The sequence below is a fragment of the Lepeophtheirus salmonis genome, chromosome 1 (assembly GCF_016086655.4).
Source record: "Lepeophtheirus salmonis chromosome 1, UVic_Lsal_1.4, whole genome shotgun sequence".
In the NCBI taxonomy this organism is placed as follows: domain Eukaryota; kingdom Metazoa; phylum Arthropoda; class Copepoda; order Siphonostomatoida; family Caligidae; genus Lepeophtheirus; species Lepeophtheirus salmonis.
In genome coordinates, this window is record NC_052131.2 from 11,373,554 (window position 1) to 11,400,121 (window position 26,568).

Genomic DNA, 26,568 nt, shown 5'->3' on the forward strand with positions numbered 1-26,568 from the left:
TTTATCAGTCTGTCAAACTTATTGGTATTATTTATTCATTTTTTGTAATGTTGTATTAAGAGTGAATTTTCAAATTCCACCAAGTTAAGAATTGCTTTTCGACCTACAAACGTAATATACATTTCTTTTTCCATTACAAAGAATCCATTATCAGAGAATTCTCCTTGAAAACCTAGATAGGAAAAAAATTTATTAATTATATTGAATAAAATACAAATTTAGAGGATGTTGCAGATATATTTGCACCAAATTTAAAGCCTTTCAGATCCTTCACACGCACATTTATCATTCTAGATTTAAAACAACGGAGAGGTTGCGTAATTCAAACTACTACTATTCCATCAAAAGTATATATCAATGGTGGAACAAGGCAAAAGAAGTGCAATAATCGAACTTCTTCAAAAGGGCTGCTGTCTAATTTGTCATCGTAAAGTTCATTGTAAATCCCTGGATAAATACCATTGCCAATGGGAGGTCTTTCACCTTTTAACATGGGAGTGCACTTATTCACACAACCAGAGTTGTAATTTAATGTTACAATTTCTGGGCCCCAAACTGACCAGATCTAAACCATTTGGACTTTAACTTTGTAAATGAATGTTATAAGTAATCAGTAATAAAATTAAAGTGTTCTAATTGTAGTTGGTTTTATCTAAAAGACTTTAAATTTTTTACTGACCTATCAGCAACACCCTGTACATATACCTTTAGCTGTAAGGAAGACAAATATGCTGGGAGCTTTGGACTTAATCGTCATTTCCACAATTCTCAAATCCGTAATATTAGATCTTATATTTTCTATAGAAAGCATAGGATTGCTGCTTAAACCGATGAGTTGTTTAGGAATGGTATGCACGCCATTTGAGGACAAAATATTATCATCTTGAATGAGAGTAAACCTATTTTTCAATATAATAACGATTATGTAGAACTATAATTGGGAGCTAAAAAAAACTCTGAAAATTACATAAATTCTTTCGAAATATTATTTTGAAAACTCGACTAAATTCAAACTCAAATCATTAAAACTCGAAATATTCGAGTATAAATTAATCTCATCTGTAGTTATTTCTACATTTTTATGGACTAATTCCTTATAAATTTGGTTTTCATTTTGAAGGGGAGATTTTTCTTTGATGTAATTAGCACTTAATTTTTCAGCTTTGTCAATTTTATAAAAAAAATGTTCCCCTCATTTTTAGCTTTCAGTTGCTATTATATAAATACAACTTTTTGAAATAATACTCCTAAAATGTAAATAAATATTTTTTTTAAAGAAGCCTTTTTATTTTTTAGCAACAAATCTTATATAACTTTTAAAATAATAACTTTTTTAAGGCGTTCCTTTTTTTTTAATCAAGTTGTATGTTTTTACATTACAACAATTTTTTTTGTACTGACAAAACATTTTCCCCGATTCAGAAAAATATTTATAAGATTTTTTTAATATGGAAATATGTAACTACAAACTAAATTGTATGTTTTTGTTTTTAATTTAGATCATTTTAAGGCCAAAAATACGCTAAATCATGTAGGTGATGCGAAAACAATATTTTGTCTCTCCTTGCCACAAAATGCAAAAAATTGTGTTATAAAAGTCATGTTTTTAGGAGTAAAAGAAATTAAGAACACACAATCTCGATCAAAGGTAAAAAAAAGTTGAACTTTTGTTGATTAGTGTAATAAAGTATGATAGTTGATTATTTATATAAGTTTGTAAATATGATACAGAGTGTGGCACCTTCTTGCAGGAAAATTAATAAATCTCTATTAATCATAATATATATATTTATTTTTTTAACGTTCTTTTAATTGGTCAGATGGAGTTGGACTGATTGAATTTAAGTTATAGTTTAATATTTACTTCATCTTGATCTAGGAATTGTCTTTAAAGTAAATATACATGAAGTATAATTTCCTATTCTAGGAACGACCTAGACGTGAACATATTGTGTTCAAGAGAATAATTTTTCCCGAGGGCTACGTTGTTCCATAATATTATTAAATATAAAATACAGATAAAGGTATGTTTTTCACATATATGACACTATAAAAATTAGGTTCCACATGCACCAATTTATTTATTTTTTAATTACTAGTTTAAACAACAAGCTACAGACTTTCACATCAATTTTGCAGATAATATCTATTTTTTTGTTTGATCATACCCAATGCCATACTACAACCCAAATGAAGTAGTCAAACTGACTGAACTATTGAACTTAGATTTTATCAATTCAATAAGAAATATTTTTTTTATTTTCCTGGTGCCTTTATTCGAACTCATACTCGACTTGACTCAATGTTCAAAAATCGAACTCGACTCAAATCAATAATTTATATTTAAAACTCAATTTTTTAAGAATCGATTATATCATTATATACAACTTAAATGTGATTTATTATACAAAAAAAAAAATATACAATCGTATTTAATGATGACTATAAGAGAGTTAATGTTAAAATTAAATATATACTATATATATATTTGAAAGGATGTGATAATTGATTATATTATTATGTTAAATTATTCCAGATAAAGTATAAAGTAAACATTGATTATAATCATAATTTTTTTCTAATGTATATAAATACAATATGTGCATTTAAGACCTTGAAAAAATTAATTAATTAATGTATAGAGCATTTTCATGTGACGCCAGCACTATTAATATCAGCCATTTTTTATGCTTATAAGTTTTATAACAATAAAACCCCCCTTTTTTCATTAATACTAAGAAAAATAGGGAACAATTAAGGGGCATTTGCAAACAACGTTTCAACGTATGAAGTGGGATATCCGGCCTAAAACTACGTTTATCCTCGTTGAAGAGGGAGGTGAATTAACTTAAAACTACTTGGACTTGAATAACATGGCAACATAGCATAAATGACGTCGCATGGAACATGGGAAATAATGTAGGTAGTTTTAGAAAATATTTATTTTCTTAATATGAATATTATTTCTAAAAGTTGTATCTATGAAGCGTTTTTATGTGACGTCATCACTGATAATGTCGTCCATTTTGGTGTTTTAAACAACCAAGTTTTACAAAAATACTATTCAAATTGCACCAACAAAAATTGCCAACTAGTTTGAGATGACTCTTTTTTAAATGCTGAGAATTTGACGCACACACAATTTCGTCGAACAACACTAATAAACTAATATTGTTCAATTTGTTTCCGTTCAAAAATGAATAGAAAGCACGAACAGCACTCATTACTTGACTATATCGCTTCAAAACGCTTCTTGAGGAACGAATTAGCGTCTAGTTCCAGGTTTCTACTGGTATTAAATGTTATTAAACATAAATGTTCATAAATTTTTGAAATTTTTATCGAGGCATTGTCATTTGCTGAAATTTATATCGATAAATTGTCATTTGGTGTAATTGATTTCGGCAAAATATCTTAGAACCTTACCCAATATAACAGTAGTTCAATCTAAATATTCCACTCTCTCCACAATTCCCTAGACTCAAAAGATGATCCAAATCGAATGTTTTGACTTCATAAATCCGGGTTTTTACTGAAAGAAAGTGAAAGATTAATTATATGTCACTCCTTCTTTGCACAAATATTATATATTTCTATTCTACTTTTTCATATTTTTATATTATTAGATAATGTAAAAAGAGTAGGAGTAAAGCTTTAGAATAAATTCGCAAAACCAAGACCACGTGATCAATAGTTGTAAAAGGTAATAGTCGTAGCCATACTTGTTTTGTCTGTTAGGGAATCAAGTATGTTTGAATATTATTCCATAATTAACTATGCAGCCTACATGAATTCATACATATAACTGAATTAACAAGGTAAATTCAGCGATGGGAAGAAAAATTTGTATACAGCATATGGGATAAGAACAAACAACTTGTATTGAAAAAAAGGTCACACTAAAAGCATGTATTTCTTCAGGATAATCCTAGCGTTTCGCTACTTTGCATTAAAGCTATAGGGTAGAGTGGAGTCAAACAGGTGTACTTATACGATTGAAGGTTTCTATCAAAAAATTGGGTAAACTTTTCAAATGTTTCATGTCTGCTTGTCAGCAAAACGTGCCTTACCTAATAATTTCTCTTGGAAGCATTAATTTAAAATTGAAATATAATCTTTAAAATTTAAAGCGAAGAAAAAAAAACTGGCAGGTACAACCATTTGATCCCACCCCGGGGTCTAACTAGTGAGCAACACTTTTTTGTGTAGCACTAAAAAAATGTAAAACTTTTTAAAAAAATTGTAACGGAAAATTATAAAAATTCAGAGAAAAATTAATATATATTTGGTAAAATTTTAAATTAATTATTATATATAGTTATACTGGGTGCAGCGAAAAAATCTTTACACTTTCAATCTAGAACTTTATCAATATGTATTTCAGCAACCAGTTGTAAGAGGGTATGTCAATAAAATAAAAATAACCTATATGATGTCTTGACTACCCTAATCATCGATGTAAACCCCCTTTTTAGCAATGATGGCTTACAGGCGGCCATAGAAGGCCTTGCACCCATTGCATATTTTGTCCTCACACATGGCATCCAAGTGCTAATTGACGGTGTCCTTGAGGTTGTTGATATTTGGGTGACGGACGGTGCAGGCTTTGGACTTAAAATACACCCAAAATTTGAAGTTCAATACATTGATATCTGGTGAGTAGGGGGCCACATTTTATTTGGCCACATAAGCAATTTGTCCTCCAACCACTTCTGGGCCTTTTTGCAAGTTTGTGCAGGTGCACCATCCTGCTACAATACTACGTTCATGCCCGGGTAGTTGGTCTGGACCCATGGTAACAACTTATCCTCGATGGTTTCTTGCCAATGTCCAAAAGTGCGCGGCCAAAATTCGTTAGTCACGATCAGATAGCATTTTCTCGACACTTAGAAAGATCTATTGTTTTTTTTTGTTTTTTAGTATTTCACCGGACCAATTTTACCCCATTCACAAAATCCTTGATTTACGTAGCAAAAACGAATTGTAAAAATATTTTCGCCTCACCCGGTACTTTATATGCGATCATGCAATCCTCCGAAAATGTCATTTAAAGGTTTTATTTACAGAAGAGTATTTGGTTTGAAAAAGTCAAGTTCAGCTGCAAGTGCTGATTTTTTTTAAAATTTGTTAATAAATTATATTGTATAAAATGAAATAAATAAATCCAAATATATAAACAATGTAGTTTTTATAATTATTTTATCGATCTTATATTGATTCTTTCCTTAATATAATTAAATTCAATTTGATATTACAGCTGAACCATTCCTTTAAGAAACAAATACATTTTCTAAATTACACCCTCATTGTTCATGCTTCAAATAAATTTATTTGGCCAAAAAAAATTAAAAAAATTATTAATTTTCAAACCAATTTCTTTAAAATGTTGTTGTTTCTTAACTTTTAAATTGCATTAATGATTGGATGATTACATGTAAAACATAAACGCGTATTTAAAATAAACTTAAAATTTTACAAAGAATAAATTAATTTTATTTGGATTATTAATTGTTTTCATTCTCAAAAGTTGGATCTATCCTACAAAGATCGTAAAAATTCAAAACAAAAATTCTCAAAACAGGATTCGATAAGAAAAAATTTAATTGTGGAATTCTAAGAATTTTCAAAAATTAAAATGTTTATGATATGTGTTATGTATTTGCTTTTTTAATGTAAAAATCATTCTTTTTTTTTTTTTTAAATATAGTATATTTTTTAATTTGATGATTCTTTTCCGTAAATATTTTTTATGCATATATTGCTCCAATTCAATAACTTCAATAAATTTAACAAAACTTTTACATGTGATAAACCATAGTTAAGACTACATTTACGTGGATAAATAGAAAATTTAACTTTTAAAAATTAAAAATTTAAGAATTATGAACCAAAAACTAAAATACACCCATATATAACACAGAAACGTTTTCTGTGGAAAAATGCGAAATATTTATACGGTTAGGGCTTGTAACCACAAGAGGTCAGCGTTCCGTTTTACTTAAAAGAACTAATTTTTACAAGCTAAATGTGCTCATTTTCTCTTCTATACTAATTAATAATAAGATTATCATTAGATGCATCAACATTCATAACCGACTCGGATTAAGCAAATTTATTTATCGTGTGGACATAAAATTTTAGAATGTTTTCAATATGAAAAAAAGCATCGTATTAAAACGTTGCCGTTTGGACGGGGCCTTAGTTATACTCTTGGAACACATAATCAACTACTTTTTATATTTTTAGGTATAAATATATCCCTCAATTACCCGGAATTTGAATTTTATTAACTTGGAATGAATCCCAGCGTTGAACAATCACTTGAATAATGGACTTTAGTGGTTCCAAAATGTTTTTTTCATCCATAATAAACAATTTAATTTGATTTTCTTCTAATAACGGGGATACCAGGGGTGATCCAAATGTTTTTTTTATGTAGTAATGTCCCATCTTCCAAGACCCTGATATATTGGTTTTATTTGTTTATATGTAGTAAATTTGTATATTTTAGTAGCAAACCTTCATAATTAATTGTTGACCAGGAGATTCCAGGCCATATATCATTTAATTGCCAATAAAGAGCACCCATTGTGAATCCTGTAACATAAAAAAGTAAATTGATACTTCCTAATACTATGTTACGTAATTTTGAGTAACCTTCGCTTGTAGATTCATCGTATGTATATTTACTCCGTAAATAATGCTCAGTTTCAACTTTTAAACCAATTGCTTGATATATCTAAATCAACATATTGTTATTATATATTATTATTATTTCAAAATGTATTGTAAGCAAAGCATTAGTAGAGTTGTAGATAATATGACGTTAGACGAGCTTAAGATTTTTTGTAATTGCAACCTGAACAGATTTTTTATATAGAAAGAACTTCTTTTTTTTTTGTTTCTAAAATCCCGAGCGCGCTCTTGCCCATGTATCTTGGCCTACATTCACAAATACTTAACATTGTATGATTTTTGTTGAGGGAAAAAAATTTAGTTTAAAAAGAAATAAAAAAGAGCAGTTGCTACAAGTACGAGTATCCATTCCATCACAAGTCTTTATTATTTATTCTCAATAACGAGTTGCTCCTCGAATGAAACAGAGGATGCAGGTAGCAATTGCAGGCGTGTTCAATAAACTTTAACAAAATTCCCAACCCTAGTAATGCTTTTAGTATATATTTTTAGAGTATAAATACCTGACTAAAGTAAATAAACCTTTCAACACCATGTCGATTCTTGAGTTGGGACTCCTCCAAGCCCAAATAAGACTCTATTTGACTTTTAAGTTGTATTAAACCTCCAAGATGATGTTCTCGACTCACGAAAAAATTAGAATTCACATTTTTTAAATCAGTGTCCGGTTCAGTTACTTTATTCAAATCCTCTAAAGAAGACACAGATTGAAACCCATATTCAGAGGCAAACCTCGTACTCGGATATGATTTTGAATCCCAAAATCGCGAGTAATAGTCATAGAAATGAGTATCACCATAAATGGAGTTATATGGTGAGACAGAGTCTTTCTCAAGACTAGATGGTCCATCACCATTCGAAGGACTAGATTTCTACATGGGTCCAAAGGATCATAGAATTTTAAAATTATTTATCAATATGTGCATAAAATATATTTGAACAAGGTCCCTTACTACAAAAGGTCTTGAGAAATCTTCAATATGAACAGTATTTTGAATTGTTTGACCATATAGCTTATTATAGTCGTCTTTGAATATACTGAAATTTGAAAGAGTATTATACCAATTTCCTGAAAGAGCAGCCTCATTTTCGTTGTTACCTGCCCAAATAGCAATTGAGGCATGGTATTGAAGTCGTCGGACCTTGAACATTGAAACAAAATATTTAAAATATAATGAATGGCACACGGTAATTTTGTCTTTAAGTATTTTGCCATAAAAAATTCGACCTTAGGATATTTTCCCTTAAGCCATTTTGGCTCAAAGATATTTCGCCTTAATATATAAATAAATGAGATTTATTGGTCATTTTTGCTATTTGGGTTAAATTTATGTTCCTTTGGAATTTTTAATCAAAATATGTAAGTAGTATAATATAAAACACATCATGATTTAAAATTTCAATACATACACCAAAAAAATCTAACTATCAAGTGAATTCGAATCATAGACAAAGTAAGTAATACAATTAGTATAAGAAGAAAAACAAAAATAAATAAACACGGCCACGATTGGAATAGAATAATTACTAATTACTTCTCTGTTAGTAATTATCATTAGAGATGATGGATCATTCATACTAGAAACGACTCAAAGGAAACATCAACTCTATCCAAAAATAAAAAATAACGACTTATAAACCTCATTTATTTATATATAAAGGAGAAATATCCTTGAGACAAAATGACTTTAAGGCAAAGTTATCGGGCACCATAATTATTTATGTCATGAGAAAATACATCATTATAATTATGACAATTGTTTTAAATTATAAATTCATTTCACCTGTTGAATTACTTCTTCTTTGACATCAATAAGAAAATCCTTATCAGAAGGATACAAAGAGCAAGCAAACATAAAGTCCTGCCATATCAGGATACCCAGACTATCCGCCAATTTATAAAATCTATCCGATTCATAAACCCCACCTAGGATATTTGCAATTTATAGTGAAAGGGGCTGTAATATAGCCATGCACATTTTTATGTATACCTCCCCAAACACGTAACATGTTCATATTAGCCTTTTTAACTCCTTCAAGAAGATGAATTATTCGATCCTGTTCAAGGTTCTCTGTAAATAAAATGAATATTATACATACTATTTAAAAGTACAATATAAGAAGAGCAAATTCGAACCAGGTAAAATATGCGATGGAATCCAATTTGACCCTTTAGCAAATATATTTTGACCATTGACTTGGAACATAAATGAAAGCCCTTTGGGGGTTATAGCCTCTTGAACTAATTTGACGGATCTATAGAATTATATAGTCATATATTGATATAAATATGTATTAAAATAATATCTACCTAAAGGCAACATCTATCTCTTTCGAAACTTTTGAAGTGTTTGAAAAGAATGTGACACAAAAGTTATATAATTTTTGTTGGCCATAACCATTAGGCCACCACATTTGAACTGATTTTTCATCAAATTCCATTGTGGTGTTGATTTTAAGCTCGCTCAAACCTTTTTATTACAAAATAAATTTATTTTATTTCAAAAACGTATATTTTATATTCCTTAATATAATAAACCGCTGTTTGGATACCTTCAAATATGGATGAGTCCGTATTTCCACCAACCTCTAGGGTCTTAGCAATTCCTAACTCAGCCATTTTTAATTGTAATTTTCCCGTTAGATATGAAGATTGAGTAAGTATAATGGTTTGAATTTTAACTCTCCACGTATTTCTTTTCAAACTCGTTTTCCATTTGATGGAATTGATACTTATGTAATCGTTTGATAATATCAAATACAATGGCTTCCAAATACCCATTGAAGGATAGGCTGGACCCCAATCCCATCTGTAAATAAAAACTTTACTTTGAAATTGTCCTAAATGTTAGGATTATTGACATCATACCCGTATGAGGATTGCATCTTTCGAATAAAATTCACATGACATTCCCCTCGATATTCATGTGGTGTACACTCAGGAAGGACTTTGTAGCCATACTTTGAATAATATTTATCAGACATTCTTTGACTATACTTTATAGGCGACTCAAATTGAATTTCGAGGTTGTTTTCCCCATGTTTTATGTATTTTTTACTAATTGGAAAATAATATTCCTTAAACATATTACGAGTTGTACCAATGATTTGATTATTCCATACAATATTTGATACAGTGTCAATACCTACAAAACTTATCTATGAGTTAATAATTAATATATCATTATTTTCATACCTTTAGTATTCAAAAATACATTTGTAAAGTTTCTTTCTGTACTCAGATTAATGCTTACAGAATAGGTCCAATTTGTATACGAAATCCATCGATACTTTTCATCATTAAATCTAAAATATAAATTCTGATTGTGTGGAAGAACGTTTCCTTTAATCAAGTCAGAATAAACACCTGATGGGATTTTAAGGTTTGAAACCTACAAATTGAGAAAGAATATTAATCTAGAAGATATATATCAAAAATAAAAATAGAGCACCAATTTATATCATTTTACTTTTGACGATAAATTAGGGATTAAATTTTAAGTAATAAAAAAAAGTAATGTCAAAAGTTTTAAATTTTAATTTTGCAAACTTTGAGATTAATTGGTGTTGTTGGGTATACAGGTACTATAGTAAGTACTGACTCATTTAAAACAGTATTGGAACAACATGATACTGGAATCCGCACTTGCAGATCCACTACGTCATTATAAAAATATGATCATTAAAAAAAGGAATTTCCATAATTTTTTATCAAGACATCAGTTAACGGTTTGATACCGCGGTTTGGATCGAAATATCGCTTTACATGGATAAAAAATAACTAAAGACAAAAATAAAAAAATAAATTCGATCTTTGATTATGCCTCAACACTAATAATTACACAAAATGTTACGATGAAGATTTTAAATATACTGATATGAAACATTGCTTTCGGAAACTGCTAACAAAAGAAAAATAAAAGTTATAAGGTGTGCATTATGACCTAGTTTGAAAAACTTTTTTTTTTGTCTTTAAAAAAGTAGTTCAAAAAATATCCAATTAAGCTGAAGAATTAGATATCAGTACAAAAAATCATAATGAATAAAAAAATAATCAAGACGTAGGATGTTCAATTCATGCACTCTGGTTTTTAACTCTAAATTATTTAATCCAAACCCCAAATCAAGTATTATTCCTAAGATTGTTTTTCCATTTTCTGATTTAATCTTAAAATTTTATTTTCAAGTTCTTGATATTTCATAAATGATAAGAAACTCCTATTTAGATACTCTTGGATAAAAAATTAATCTGCACGACCAAAAGTAAGACACACAGATATCAATATTTTGCTATAGTAATTTGCTTTGTAGGAGATATAATTTAAAAAATTTACTTTTTTTTTAATTTTGCCTGTTTTTAGGGGCAGAAAAAATATCATTTAAGAAAAAAAAATTAAAAAACACATACTTTATTATCTAAAAAAAATAAGATTCGAGATTAAATTCAAATTTTTAAAAATGAAAGAAAAAAATAGCCTTGCACATTTTATTTTACCCAAGTAACGCTCAGGCAAAAACTGGGGCAACCTGGCCTCAATTATTATAATCAGTACTGTATAAAATATACTGAAAATGAACGTGATCACCTAACAATTTGAAGAATGTTTGAACGGAAAACGGTTTAGCTGTCATGACGTTTTATTAAATCAGTTACTTCTTCGGAGACTATAAGGAACAAAACTTATCTTCGAATATGTATATATTCTAAAGAGTTCTAGGAAGACTGAAACAGGAATATTGCCATCGGAAAATCGCCCTTAGAAAAATTGCCATTAAAAAAATTGTCATTTAAGAAAAATTTCCACAATTGCAGTATATGTATTTATTTATTCATATACGAATCTGTATCATCGACAGATAGGACTTGCCCATTTAAGGATCCGTCTTTAATTTTGTCATCTACAAAAAAAACACGTTGAATATCAATAGCAGCCGTCGAAGCTGCCATTGTAAAAAAGTATTAAAAATTAAGAAGAGTCCTATATAGTTCTTGAAGTGCAGTTTTTCTTTTTAATCTGCCTTGAACCCCCAAGTTTATACTTTACAATATATTGACCTGAAGCATAGACGATTCGATAGGGGGTTGCTTTGAAGTGGCGGCCTACTTTTTACCCTTTTTCTAGGTTCCACGGTTATCCTGCACAAATCCCAGAAGCCCAGGGTGCAATTTACCAAATGAAGAGGTTCATTACTTTATTGTCGCCCGTTCTACAGATGTGAAAACTATCAAAGGATTTTTAGATACTTTAGTTAGGTCAGACCAATTATAAAAGGAAAACCAGAAACATTAGTAACTCATTCTCTTCTTGATTATGAGCTATGACTAACAAAAGGCAAAATTTGACACAACATACAAAAATGTGTTTGCTATTGTTTGAATTTATTTATAGATTATACTAGTCAGTAGTTCTCTACCAACTATATTTGAAAACAACTCTTGAAATGTTTCAATGATCCCCGTAGCAAGGAACAGTTCCAACAGTTTTTAAACAATGCATTTGAAATATAAATTAGGAAAATTAAACTAAATAATATGTTTTGAAGAACAAATAACTAGACTTATACTTATCGTAATATTAGTTTTCAATGTACTATAGATGTAATAAGATTTAACTTATAGATCACATAATTTTACACTTTAGACCACTTTTGTATCTTACAATTATTTTTGCTTTGAAGTATGAATATAAAAAAGAATAAACGAATAAGCTAAATTCAGTTTTTATTAGTGCTAGACGTCGTTCCGTCGCCACCCTTCCATAAAGGTGCCTAATAGGCGATTATAAAAATTGTAAGTGCCTCTACACTTTGATATTTTACACACACCTATAGCTATAGTTGAAAATAATACGACCTGCCGGTATGTTGAACAGCCTTCAAAAATTTAAAATAACACTAACTTAGGTGGAATTTATCATTCAGAACGAGATGTTAACACCTTTAAGAATTAAAAGAAAAGAAAAAAAGAAAGATAAAATCAACCTTTTTCCGTTTATAATCTTAGAACTGTTATTCTTCTCTACTTTTTGCACTTACCTACCAATTGTATTAAGAAAATCAATAAGAAGTAAGGTTTATACAACATTTAGAAGAGAAAATCAAAGATATAACCGAATATATTATTTTTGAGTCTTTTTAAAGTCCCATACAAGATGCAAAATTGTGTATGATATCTTGATCTTCCAGTCAATGGAAATTAATCATCCGAGGATGTTCTTTAATTATGTTTCTTTCTTTTACTTATGATGTTGAAGATAAAACTACAGCAAGACTCTTTATTTTTTTAATGAAAAATATTATTTTATTTTGAAAACTGATACTGTTTTATATCAAAAAAATATATTAGAAGTTCTAATATCGAGCAAATTGAAAATAGAGCATCCTGTTACATTTTTCATCCTTTTCAAAAATTGTTTTTTCACTGAATAGATATAAACTATAAACAAATGATTTATATAGTTCACACTATATAATGGTCAATTAGAACATATTCATATGATATCAGCGTCCGTCATTTTGGGGCTTTGAATAATCAAGTTTTATATCAATATATGGAAAATAGCGAACTATTATACATCGAAATGGGACGAACAAATAAAAAGAATTAAATCTAACTATGTATCAAAAATATATCCCTATAATCCCTAGATTTACTATACATCTGACCCTAATATGTGTTAAAATTATGCGATTACATCGTTCTACAATTTTATTTCTATATTGGGGACAATAAGTTAACTATAACAATGGAAACAATAATATATTTTTCTCTAATTATCCAACATTGATCGTCCCTAATCGATCAAAAAATATTTTTTATTTCTACAAATATTGCCATTTTTAGGGATTTTCACTACATATTAATTTGATTTAATTTTAATATCATTGTTTATCATTGGCATAAAGTAGTATTCAATACAGGTGTTAAGTCTTTTTTTATTCTTAAAGCCACATGATGAAGTTTCATCAAGATTTATTTGAAATTAATTTGTCCATTTTATGTAATAAACTTTGCAAATATGAGCTTCCAAGTTAACGTTGCCTTCAATTTCGATGCAATTTATTACGTCCGTAAAAAAGCTCATAAAATATTGTGACATGGTGAAACTTTGTCTGCTTAAATCAAGGATAAAGTAAAATGGATCAAATGGGTGGATATTAATTATATTAGATTATGATAGATTGTAAGCAAAATTGTATTAGTTACTGTATTTGTATTGCATATAGCCTTTTTTTAGGGCCAGAAAAAATATCATTTGAGAAAAAAAAATTAAAAAATACATACTTAATTATCTTTAAAAGAAAAGATTCGAAATTAAATTTAAATTTTTAAAAACGCTCAGGCAAAAACTGGGGCACCCTGGCATCAATTATTATAATCAGTAGTACATAAAATATACCGAAAATGAACATGATCACCTAGCAATTTGAAGAATGTTTGAAACGAAAACAGTTTAGCTGTCATTAAGTTTTATTAAATCAGCTGCAAATAGGGGGAAGAGGAAAGAAATAAACACAAGTTTTACTCCTTATATAGTAAGGATATAAAGTATAAACGATCGAATTACTCAATCCTCAATTCTACTCCAAGTCCAACAAGGACTTACACTTTAAACTCCCGAGCAAACTGTTATTGTAACTCTACGGCTCTTGTATTAATGTTGAAGTAGCAAATTTTCAAAAATGGAAAACATATTTTTTATATCTTCTCCTCAACTCAAAGAGACGTTTGAAGATGGTATCAATATAATGAAAATAGAGCATTTTCCTTTTGACATGATATTTTTGTGTAATTTGTTTAAGTGGCTTGCAGTAAAGAAACAAAAATAAGAATTTAATATAGAGCAATGAGCACTGAAATCATTAATTATTTAAAAAAATAAAATTTAACAAAATTCTGATGAGGTTTTATTGTTACAAAAGTATGAAAAGTTCCGCAAATTACATTATTTTAATATCAATTATTTGATATTTATAGTTCATTACTCACGAACTCATTGACCTATATTCTATTATTTATTGTATTTTTTGAATAATAGATTTACTATTGAACATTTTCGGATAACTTGAACACAGAAAATAATTGTGGAGTCATATAGGCAGAGGTTGGAACTGCGATTATAATTTACCAACATATATAACATATTCCTACCTTTAAATTCAATGATTCCTGTGATAAAGTCCATGAATACTTTGATAAGTCAATGATGGAAGTATTATAGAACGGAAGAAAAGTTATCAAAAATGCTAAAAACAGTGCTGATACATTTGACATCTTTCACTCTACTGATGAAATGTGTGTTTTGTTTACTCAATTTGAATAATATGAGTGTTTGTTTCTCTCAGTTTTTCTTTTTCTTAAATAGTGTTGTTTGATAATCCTCGGAGTCAAATGTCAATTTTACATTTGTTTATAATTAGATATAATTAATCATACAATTTTCGGGAAACCCATAGAAAAAAAAAATTTATTACGGTGACAAGGATTTTTACTTGGCCGCTTGGCTTAGGAAGGCACACGGATAATAAATATTCAAATCTTAAGAATTTAAAAAATTACAAATGTTGTGTTTTATCTACTTTAAGATATTCACGTATTTAGCTTAATTGTATCTTGCAACTTTTCATAAAGAAAAGATATAGGAAAAGGTCAATTGTTAACCATTTCTGGGACAATTCTTCACCACCATGGAGTTATTACTCAATAATTGTTGAAAATGGTTTACACCTTACAAAGAGCTAACTCTACTTCAACCAATAAACGTTCAGAAACTGGATATGTTAATATGCATTTATATGTTGAAAATAGTTGTATGTTTGTGCCATAAACATACCGATTTCATTACATATATATGTGTTCTTATTGCCAATCATTTGTAGCGTCTGTTATATCAAGTTATTTGAAGTCCGTGGGCAAGTGTCCCACCGGTGATAGACCTGAAAAAATTGGCTCTCTTTATCATGGATGTTGTTCATGCCTGCTATAGATCATAAGTTATGGTCCCTAACGAACTACCCAGGCACCATGAATTCACAATTTTAACTGAATTAACAAAATAATTTCTGCGAAGGGAGAAAAAAATCTTGTTGACCCCTTATCGTTTATATTATATATATATTGGTCATTTTATTATTTATATGAAGAAATTTTGGCTATCATACACAAATACAAATGTATAACTACTCTTTTGATAAAATATTAGTAAGCAATATTATAATACAGTACCGAAAAAAAACTATGTCGGATTTTAATTTTACGAAATATATTAATGTAATTCATTCTAAAAATTGTGATGAAATAATATGATAGTGATAGTCTGGCACAAAGCTCTGGGAGTACATAAGAGATAAATAACCGTTGGTATGTATGACTTATTTGGTTTACTACCAGATGATTTTGGGGACATTTTCTAATTCTTTTTGGAATATTGGTTACATGAGACATTGAAGATGACGTTAGGCCTTATGTCATCACGTCGTTATCTTTATTGTATCATGCAACCTTTCCTCCAAAATGAAACAGAAAAAAGGCCCGAAATCATTTGTTAGTTAGCCAAATAAGTCATTCATACCACCACTATTTATATCTTATATACTCGCAGACTATTACTGTCATATTATTTCTTCACTTTTTTTAAATAAATTACATATTATTAAAATCTACATTGTATTTTATTCGATACTGTATTATAATATTACTTAAGTGTGAAAAAAAAACATGGAAGAATAAAGTTTTGTGGGAACGATAAAAACTAATATTCCTACAACATGGCAATAAATCCAGTAAAGTCAGATCTTGCGAATATAAGTGTACTAGAGAGAGTACCTTGTCATGGAAGTCTCATGCACCTAGAGATAGCTAGAGATGCCCATGACCTTGTATTGGTAGGAGTTATTAGTATTAAGCTCTGATAAACTTTGCTTTAAAATTATAAATATGAACGAGTACTCCCCTATTTTATTTAATATGATGTACTGGGCTTTAGCAACTCATAATCTTCCCCAAATTTCATATAAAGTCATTTATTCAAATTTATATTTGTGGGTCCCAGACAAAAATAAGCTAGAATGAATTTTCTCAAGATTGAGTGGGGATTAAACTTATATTCATTGACAAATTTTTGTACATTTGAATCATAAAATTATTCTTATTAACTTTTTGGGTGTGCCACAAATTGTACTTTATGTACCCTAAAATGATTTTCGTAATTAAAGAATGATAAATTGATAGATTTTATTTGAAGGACCATGTCGGGGCCAATTTAAGTTTTTTTTAAATCAAAAAAGTTTAAAAACTATAATTTAAAATCCTGGGATTTTAACTTATCCCACAAATTTTAGTATAATGTATATAACTGACTCCTATATGTCTTTTAAATATTGGGTTGTGTGTATATAGGATGTAAAAAAATAAATTATTATTTTTTAATTTTTGTTCAAGCTTGTTTTTATGTTGATGCATCAAATATGTACTTCCCTTTCCTTTTCAATATGAGGGGCTAAAATTTAGCAGCACAAGTTCGTCAAAATGGGCCCCCTTCAGTCAGAGAAACGGACAAACTTTGCTAAATTTTAATATAAATTGTATTAAAATATAAAATAAAACCCTTGTTATAGGTTTTCCCTACAAAATATATATATTTGCGTTTTAGAGACTCCACGGCGACGATCCTGTTCATAACGTCGAAAACTTGATACTTTAAATTTATATATGTTCCCTGAAACTGTAGCTATCCCCTGAAAATAAGGCACTTCTGTAAATACCAATGATTATCATTACTGAAGAGGAAACTTTGCTGTAACCTCAACTTTTTTGAGAAATTAGGGATCTTGTTTAAAAAAAATCAGCCTTTTAATTAACCAGAGAAATAAGATCGGAAGTAAATATATTACATTATTTAGAAATTTGAGACCTTATTTACTACGCCTTACTTGGTCAAAACATCCTTGTCCCCGTGATACATAATCTGAGACCAATAATTTCGGCACACAAATTCCTACCTTACATATTTACAAGCATCCTCATGAATGTGTTTGATTTTACACTAGATTTCCCATCTGTTTCTAATAAAATTAAAATTTTATTAAAGTATTAAAAATAAAAATGAATGGGTATGAGAAAATTATACTCTAATAGAAAACCTATTTCATACACACTTGCATAGCCAAGTGATTTGCTTATAATGTGTTGAGAGACATTTCATAGAAAGTAATCAATTTACATAGAAACTGATAATTTTACACCTTAAGTTAGATCTATAATTTTTCAATATATATTTATTATATTTTGGGCACCCTCAAGGTTAATAATAAATATACCCATAATCAAGAAAAAGAATTGTAAAAAAAAAACTTTCGGGAAAATAGTAATTAGTAACAATAAAAATGAACGGCGTTCATTTTTTCCCGTTCATTTCTTCAAAAAAGAACGGAAAGTGTGAACGCTGTTCATTTTTCCGTTCAATCTCCAATCCTGCTTCCCCAAATCTATTTATTGTAAAAAAAAGAGAACTTTTGAGGTCTAAAGATAAAAATATACATTGTACATTATTTTTATAAATTAATTAACACTGCCAAGACCGTGTGATGTGATAATTACTTTAATTACTTTGGTATTATTACTAGACGGTATTAACGTCATTTTTCTTCAATAAAGATTATTATCAATTAATAGTAAACAAGTGGCTACAAGATAAACATCTATTAAAAACTGATCTTTAAAAGGGATTTTGTCTTTTAAAGTAGAATATTCCAAGTATTATTTTTGGTTTTTGTCAGAAAGTAGAAGGTTGCGTAACTAACAGTTTAAAAAAGTTCCGTAAATTGAGCTCTTTGTATGTATCAAAGTCTACTGCAGAGATGGACAGTCACTAACATTTATTTTTTCAAAAGCGCGTCCAACAGAGGGAATAAGAATTTAATCCAAACAAGTTGATATCATCTAAGTTTGAACTTTACTTAGAAAGAATAGCATTCTCATTTTCATTTAATAAATCATTGTGATTGTGTTTAAAATTGGTTACTGTGTATTGCCACATTTTTATTTATAGTTAAATTATTTAAATAAAAATTAAATAACTAAAATGGTGAAAATGTGATAGTTAAAGAAAAAAAATTATTGGGGAAAAATATAGTTTTATATTCGAAACGAAAACCCTGCATAAGAAAAGACATATGGATTTGAAGAGTACACCGACAATCAAGTTAGAAGCCATCGAAATATTCCATCGTTTGCTCTAAGCATTTTAATGAAGAAGATTTTATTAAAGAGAGTTGAGACTCTCCTACTCGGAAGGAAGGTGAAAAGAAATACTACAGCTTTGTCTCGAAACATTTAAAAAAAGATGCTTATCCCCACATATTTTCAAACTTTCCTTCATATATATCACATAAAATAAATAATGGCTCAATATCTAGTACTTCTTCATCAAAGGAGTCAAGTACTTCAAAACAAACGGAAACCAAGAATTTTTGATGAAAAGATAATTTCAATACTCTGGATGAAGGTTTTAAAAAGATTCAAAATGAAGTGATTCCCGCAGGATTTATAATTATAAATCAAAAGGACACTCTCGCCTTCATTTATTTAGATGAGGATCTAGACATTCCCAAAATATTGTCCAGCCTAGTAATTAAATCCGACCTTACTTCTTCTTTAGTATATGGAGGAAACAAAATTAATAACAAAGAAGTCAAACGCCGATGTCAAGAATGAAAACTTTGTAAAGTCTTTTCCACTTTAAATCGTTTTTAAAATCTTGGAAAGAAACTCCTCCACCCAACCATATTGTTCTAAGGTCAATTTTAAATAAATTAGAGGATAAACAATCATTCATGAATGAGGAAAAGCTGCAATTTCAGATATCCTTTTTTATAGAGTAAATCCTCTTGGCAATCAAAACCCCAAGTAATCGTCGCTATTCCTCATTTCTTCTTGGAACTTCATCAATTTGGCAAAAGCTATCTCCTTTTTTTATATCGGGAATTGATTACGTCAAGATTGTTTTGTCTTTCCTCAATATCATATCTACGTAGAATCACGGGGGAAAGGACCGTAGATCTTGGACTTAGACAGTGTCTTTTATTATTCAAAAATGTGCACTCAATCGTTAACTTCACTACAGTACATATTCATATTATGATAGATGAAGGTATGTTTATTCTTTGAATACTAATGTATACATATATATTAAATATTTATTATTATATAATTTCTGGTGTATACAAGTCAAAGAGTGGAATATAGCGGAGGAAAGATTTATGGTCTCGAAAATGGACAAATAACGAAAACTGTATTAGCCATCAAAAGTATTACATCACCTTTTGAAGACATTATTGCTTTACTTCCTGTTAATAAAATTTCTCCAGAATTTCAATAGAATATTTTAAGAAATACCATCAAAGGATTAACGAATAAAAGATTGGTCGACAGAGGGTTTATCTTCATATCTTTCAAAAGAAACATGTTTTGCCCTTGAACATAGTGCTTTGACACTCACTGAATTAACAATATACTTGCTGGAAGAAAAAAAAATTGAATATTTTATTACTGGAAAAGTTCAGTCGGATCCATCAGAAGCACATTTTGGACAATATAGAAGAAAAACAGTATGTCATTTTTATATTGGCATTCGTCAAATTATAGAATCTGAAAAAATCATTCGTATTAATAACTTAATAAAATACAATAACTTGTCCATAAAAGAAATTTGTGAAGAAATAAAAGCAGAATGTGAACTTTTGACAGATATATTATGCGATTCTAATATTTTTTTAGATACTTTAGATTTTAACAGCAAAAATTTGGTATTTTTTGTCTGTGGATATATTTCATACTCTAATTCAAAGAAAAAAATGCTCTAGTTGTCTAGAAATGTTAATTTCATAAGACAAAATAGGAATAGATTACATGGAATCACCAATTCTACCAATATTTGATAAATAAAATGTTTGAAATGTAATTATTCGATTAAAGAAATATATACAATGTCATACAAATTTTTTAATTGTTTTATGAAAAAAATTTCCTCCGATCGTAATAGTCACTTATGAAATAATAAAAGAAGCATTATTCACGATATCCCATCTACAAAAAAAACTTTGAAATTATCTTCTTCATCAAAATGAACGAAATATTTTAATGGCCTCCATAATATTAACTAATTGTATAATTATATTTTCTGATATTGTTTTTAGATAATATTAAATATCAATAGGCATACAAAAATACGTCGTATACATATTTATTTGTATTAATAACTCTTCCCTTCTCTTGTTATATTTAGTTTCCCTCTTTAGTTGTCCTTGGTATGTATGTATATGTTGTGTACAAATTGCAACCTAAATAACTTTAAATGAAGGAATAACTAAGCGGATAATGCAATAATTTAATATACCATAAACGATCGATATATTAATTGGATAATTTTGACTATCTATATAAAAATGAGTAAAATATAAGTATTATGTAGAGCATTAAAAAGTTCAAAAGCCACAGATATATTGCTCATAAATACATATTAACCATGTAATTTTAATAGATCAAAAGGAAATGATAGTATTAAGTAATTGTAGGTAGTTAGAATGACCAATGTTTTAATCAAATAATGCATTTTAAGACGAAGAAATTGAAACTTGTACAATTTGCTTAAATACAAATTGCAACTTGTAGAAAACAAATAGAATATAAATATAAATCCGTTTAAACATTTTCTTTCAGATGGAAGTTTGGCTGATCAACGAAGAAGGAACGAGGAAAATGGTTTTACTTCATTCATGCCTGAACTGGGGGTTGTAATAGATGATAACGATATAGAATATAATGGAGAAAGTAGAAGAAACACTCGTCTATCCTCACTTATTTCTTCAACAAATGGATGCGAAACATCAATGTCGGATATCTCAATGACACATCGAAATAGCTCGTGTTCAATTGATTCGCAATATTTAGGCAGTTTTGAAAATAAGGATGAGAGTGCTGAAGCGTCTCCAAAAAGATTTAATGGGGTAGCTCTTCTTCATCCAGATGCTGCAAAGTATACTCGCATAACTAAAAAATAATATTAGACTGAAAGAAAAAAAATTCCAAAATAGATTATATCGTTATTTCAAAGATTTTATTTCGCGTGCAGTCAAACTTTTTTGCCAGGAGCCACTTTGCTGAATGTCATTTTGCATAATGACCGCTTTGTCAAAAAAAATACCGAATATATTTAATGATGATATATGTTGCAATAGGATGTAATTATTGCACTGATTACTTGTCCATTTATTAATTATAGTCTACTACACTAAAAATTATCAAGCTGTGCCTTTGCAAGCCAAACTTATACCATACAAGGAGCACAAGTCCTTGCAAAAAGAATACGAAAATAGTCACACAAGAAATCCAATTATCGACAGCTTACAACAAAATACCCTTTATATTTTATTGTCGGAGAGGTATCATCGTGATTTTTGGGCGGATTGTCGTGATTTTTGTTACAATGGTTCAAATAGTGGTTCGATCCAATTGTTGAAGACTCTTCATAATAAAATGAATCCATTATTAATTAATCAAGATTAATCATTGCGATAATTAAACATTTTATCTTTTAAAATAAAAATCATAACTTCATAGTTTTGCAAAATGAATCATTATCAAATATATTTATTATTTTTTTCAGCAAAGTTTTCGATCAGTAATGTGTCCGTTGGGCAAAGTAGTGATTCTGTAAAGTGTTAATTTAACGAAATGAAACTCGGAAAAGGGTCCTAGAACCACTTTATTTTCTAAAATTTCTCTCAATAATGTTGTCAAAACGAATCATTTTATTAAATGTTTCAAACTGTTCATTCACTCTTTCTACACATTTCACGGCAAAACGACCAAACATTACAAAATATATAACCACGCATCTTAGAATTAGCTAATTTTTGTCTTGAATAAGTGCACATCTGGTTAATTTTCCATGCTTATTTTTGTACCATAGTGTAACTATTTACATTCAAAACTGGTATTAAGAGGTCAGACAAGGGCAACTGAAATATACTTCTTAAAAGAGATTTCCTATTCTGTAACAATTATAAATTTGAAAATTGGATATGGCCGCTTAATGTGATGATACGTTTAAAACAAGTGTTTATGGAAACATATTTTCTGCTTTGCTATGTCACATGTCTTAATTAGGCCTTGAATATTTGAGTAGAAAATTATTGAAAGCTACTTTTTGAGGGACTGTATCTCTGCATTCATTTCTTCTATATGCATTTAATTTACATTTTCGGAATTAAAATGCTTTATATAATCTACAGACAAATTTTGAGTAGTATTGAATTAAAATTGAGGTAGTAGTGGATGTTGAAGTGAGACTCTAGTCAAATTTCGACAACTTTTGTTTCATGAAAATATATTCGATTTTGCCAACTTTAGACAAAAATTTATTTATGATAAATTGGCCTCAAACTTACAATATTTTAATATTTCAATAGTACAATTTCACAATTTAGTCACATAGAGGACAACATTTTCTTTGTATTTGGATCAATATAAGATAATGTAGATCAATAGTATTTCGTAGATATTGAAATTGACAGAGCTCATTTGGATTAAAGATTTGTAAGATATGAAGACGGCATTTTAGCGTTTTTGAAACATTTACATTTCTTTTAATTGTTGACCGATTATTAAAATAAAGTAAAAACTTTGGCATTAATTAATTAGAGCGTTTTCACTGACGTCATATATTGCATCATTATTGAATCAACAACACTTTTTTTTTTTGGGGGTCATAATTAATATTTTTACTACATAAAATTGACAAACTTTCAATAAATCTTCATAAAATTTAATCAAATCGCTTAAAAAATGAAAAAAGACTTATCACTTGTACTCAAAACTACTCTATGCCAATGATAAATACTGATTAGAATTAAATAAATCTAACAGGTACAAAAAGTTTCTCTGAAATAGTTTTATTTGTACAATCTTTTTTTTTTTTTTTATCGATTACAGAAGACAAAAGTAGGATAATTAGCAAAAACTATCTTATTAATCCATTGTCATAGTTAATTTATTGTCTACCAAATGGAGTTAAGTTTGTATAACAATATAATAAGATATTTTTTAAACATATTAGGGTCTGATATATAAACAAATTAGGCATTAAGGGATAAGATTTTTAATAAACAATAAGGTTTAAATCCTGTTATTTAACGGTCCTTCTGTGACGTTCAATAGTTCATTATTTTCTTTAATATTAATGAAAAGGTATTTTTATTGTTATAAAACTTGGTTGTATAGGCTCTAAAACGGCTGAGATCACATGAGAACGTTCAAGTAGTAAAGTACTTCTGCAAATTAATGCTCATCAAGTTCAGTTATCAGTAAATCCTTTATGTAATTAATTATAACCGGTTGTTAAGAGGAAAATACGAATGTATTCAAATTTCCTTTACGTATCAACCAATTATTGAAATTCAAAATTGAATAAATACATTGACAGAAACTGGAAACAGTATAATCTACATGTTGCATAAAAAAATAATAAGCCGATCCTGAGATATGTAGTTATATTTCTTAAAATTTTTGAATTGTTGGAGTGGAATAACCCACATGAAATATGCTATTTTCAAACAAATAAATTTATGTTGTGTAGAAATTAAGGAATGAACAAGTCCCATCATAATAATATATATGTCAATTACCCTTTAATGTATTGTATTAGTTTTTCAAAATACATTTGTATAATCTCTAAATATTAATTTTTCTAATTATCTTTCAAAATTGTACGGCTAAAAATTTGTATATTTGATATTCAGCTTGAAGATTATAATTATTTTTCCCCATTAATTATGAATGTATATAATTAATTTTTTATTTCATATTAAACCTATAATTATTGTTGAATATAAAGGATAAACCGAATTGAATATCAAATTTTGTATTGATTAACTTAAGTATAATTTGTTTCCTTAATCCCAGCGCTTATTAATTAAAACTCTGAAATGGCTTCAATTAAGAAAAGTTGGATTCAAATACAGCTTTAGGTCTAACTTTTTCCTTTATTCATTTCCAAATATCCATCGCGTAATCTTGCACACAACGATTCAATCATGAGGGGTCTTGAAGAAACTCATCCATTGACGTAGGGAGATTTTAAATTGATTCAAATGTCGAAAACGATCGTTATACAGGGTGTCTACGATAAATTGGAACTATCTTAAAATTCAACCTGCTTTATAAAAATGGAATTTGGAGTGTATTTGTTAATATGAAAAAGTTAGACATGATATTAAACTATAAATTTATTCAACATGTCCTCCCTCAGCAGCCACCATCTTCTCCATCCTGCCCCTAAAGGATTTGCATGCCCTGATAACTTCCACGGAATCGACAGCATTCTACTCCCTCGTAATGGAGCCCTTCAGGGCCGCAATGCTCTTGTGGCTGACCTTGCACACCTCCCTCTCCAACTTCCCCTACCAGTAGTAATCACACGGATTGAGGTCGGGTGAGTTGGAGGGCCAGGTATTGCGATCCCAGAAAGTGATGTCGTGGGAGTTGAAGAGGTTAGTGGTCCTCATGGCAATGTGTGCGGGCGCTGAGTCTTGTTGGAAATTGAACTCCCTCCCAACGGCCGTATCCTTCATCCATGGGATGACGAACTCCTCCATGACTTCGCAGTACCTTATCGCGTTAACCCTTTCCTTGGGATTGAAGAAGAAAGGAGGCATCACCTCACCCGTGCTGCAGATGACACCCAGGGTAATCACGGAGGCCGGGAACTTTGTGGTGAAAACCGCAGGGACCTCTTCTCTCTCCTTGGCAAGGTACCTGTCATTCTGGACGTTATAGATTATGTCGACAGTCCAGTTCTTCTCGTCGGAGAAGAAGATAATTCTTCCTCCATGGCTCTTCAGGTCATTAAGGAGACGCTTACCGTTGGTGAGCCTGGTGGCCTTCATGGATGCCGTGAGGATGTGTTGTTTGGCCATTTGGTATGACCTGTACCCGAGGTCCTCATTCACAGTCTTGGAGAACAGCTGCTTGCTCACTCCACGGTTCTTGGCCAACCTGAACAAGGAAGTCCCCGGCGAAGCCTTGATGGACTTCCGGAGGCCTTCAAGGAAGCGGGGAGTGCGGATTCGGTCACTTCTCATGTTGTGGGTCTTGCGGCAGACCTTCCCCGCAACCTCCCAGGCATTGAAGATCCGATACACCGTGGTCTTTGGGTAGTTAAGAAGCTTGTAGATTGCAGAGTGCTTGTGTCCCACGCGAGCCAATTCGAGGATGGCGTCTCTCTTTGTTTGTTCCATGATGACTATTGTTTGTTGTCAAAACAATTGTGGTGGAAGTTATAGTGCATTGTTCATGCAACCTTTTATATTAGTATGGTTTAACCTCGAATATCTACATTATGGATCAGGATGAAGTTTAAAGTAGTTCCAATTTATCGTGGGCAATCTGTACTTAGAGATTCATTTAGAATTAAAAGTGCTGGGATAAGGGAACAAATATTGGGTGCTTCGTTTTCTATGAGTGCATGTTATCATTTTAAATAGAGAATAATAAAGGTGTTAATATGACGTACCAAAGTATCAAAATTTAATTTAAAAAAAGGCTAATTTTTTAAGCAATGGCTTAGTTTTCATTAATACATATTTTCATATTCACATTTAGGAGAGCAATATCAATCGATTATAGCTGACTTGTCTCAACATACAGGGATCCATATAAGTGCAATTTCCATAGTTTCCAAATGACTAATTTGAATAATTCAAAGAAATGGACGATAATTTGTCTAAGAATACTATAATCTATAACTAAGAACCTTGAAATAAGCTTAGATTTAGCAAAAGACTTTTACGACATAAGAACGCATTTAGGTGACT

General features: G+C 29.6%; 1 protein-coding gene and 1 long non-coding RNA gene across 8 annotated transcripts; one reads left to right on the forward strand and one right to left on the reverse strand.

The window, feature by feature from the left end:
• beta-Man (beta-mannosidase) lies at positions 1-26,568 on the reverse strand. 6 transcript variants are annotated; one of them, XM_071887892.1, is made up of 17 exons: positions 26,508-26,568; positions 26,351-26,439; positions 9,893-10,088; positions 9,566-9,842; positions 9,250-9,506; positions 9,008-9,167; positions 8,834-8,952; positions 8,688-8,768; positions 8,481-8,623; positions 7,650-7,838; positions 7,200-7,568; positions 6,658-6,739; positions 6,520-6,597; positions 6,270-6,461; positions 3,427-3,532; positions 706-899; positions 1-172 (listed from the first exon to the last, which is right to left on the reverse strand). In XM_071887892.1, exons 4-17 carry the CDS (start codon positions 9,781-9,783, stop codon positions 36-38), a joined length of 2,325 nt encoding a protein of 774 aa, XP_071743993.1. In that variant the 5' UTR covers positions 9,784-9,842; positions 9,893-10,088; positions 26,351-26,439; positions 26,508-26,568; the 3' UTR covers positions 1-35. The 6 variants fall into 6 exon arrangements, 4 of the variants coding, with proteins under 4 accessions (XP_071743993.1, XP_040567056.1, XP_071743985.1 ...); XR_011779811.1 differs by lacking the exons at positions 26,351-26,439; positions 26,508-26,568 and adding an exon at positions 14,849-15,031 and having other exon boundaries at positions 6,292-6,461; XM_040711122.2 differs by lacking the exons at positions 26,351-26,439; positions 26,508-26,568 and adding an exon at positions 14,849-15,025.
• Positions 18,409-24,613, forward strand: LOC121116836 (uncharacterized). Of its 2 annotated transcripts, XR_005863957.2 has the most exons (3): positions 18,878-19,847; positions 19,925-20,304; positions 21,416-24,613. It is a non-coding gene; the product is annotated as an uncharacterized lncRNA (long non-coding RNA). The 2 variants fall into 2 exon arrangements; XR_011779821.1 differs by having other exon boundaries at positions 18,409-19,847; positions 19,925-24,613.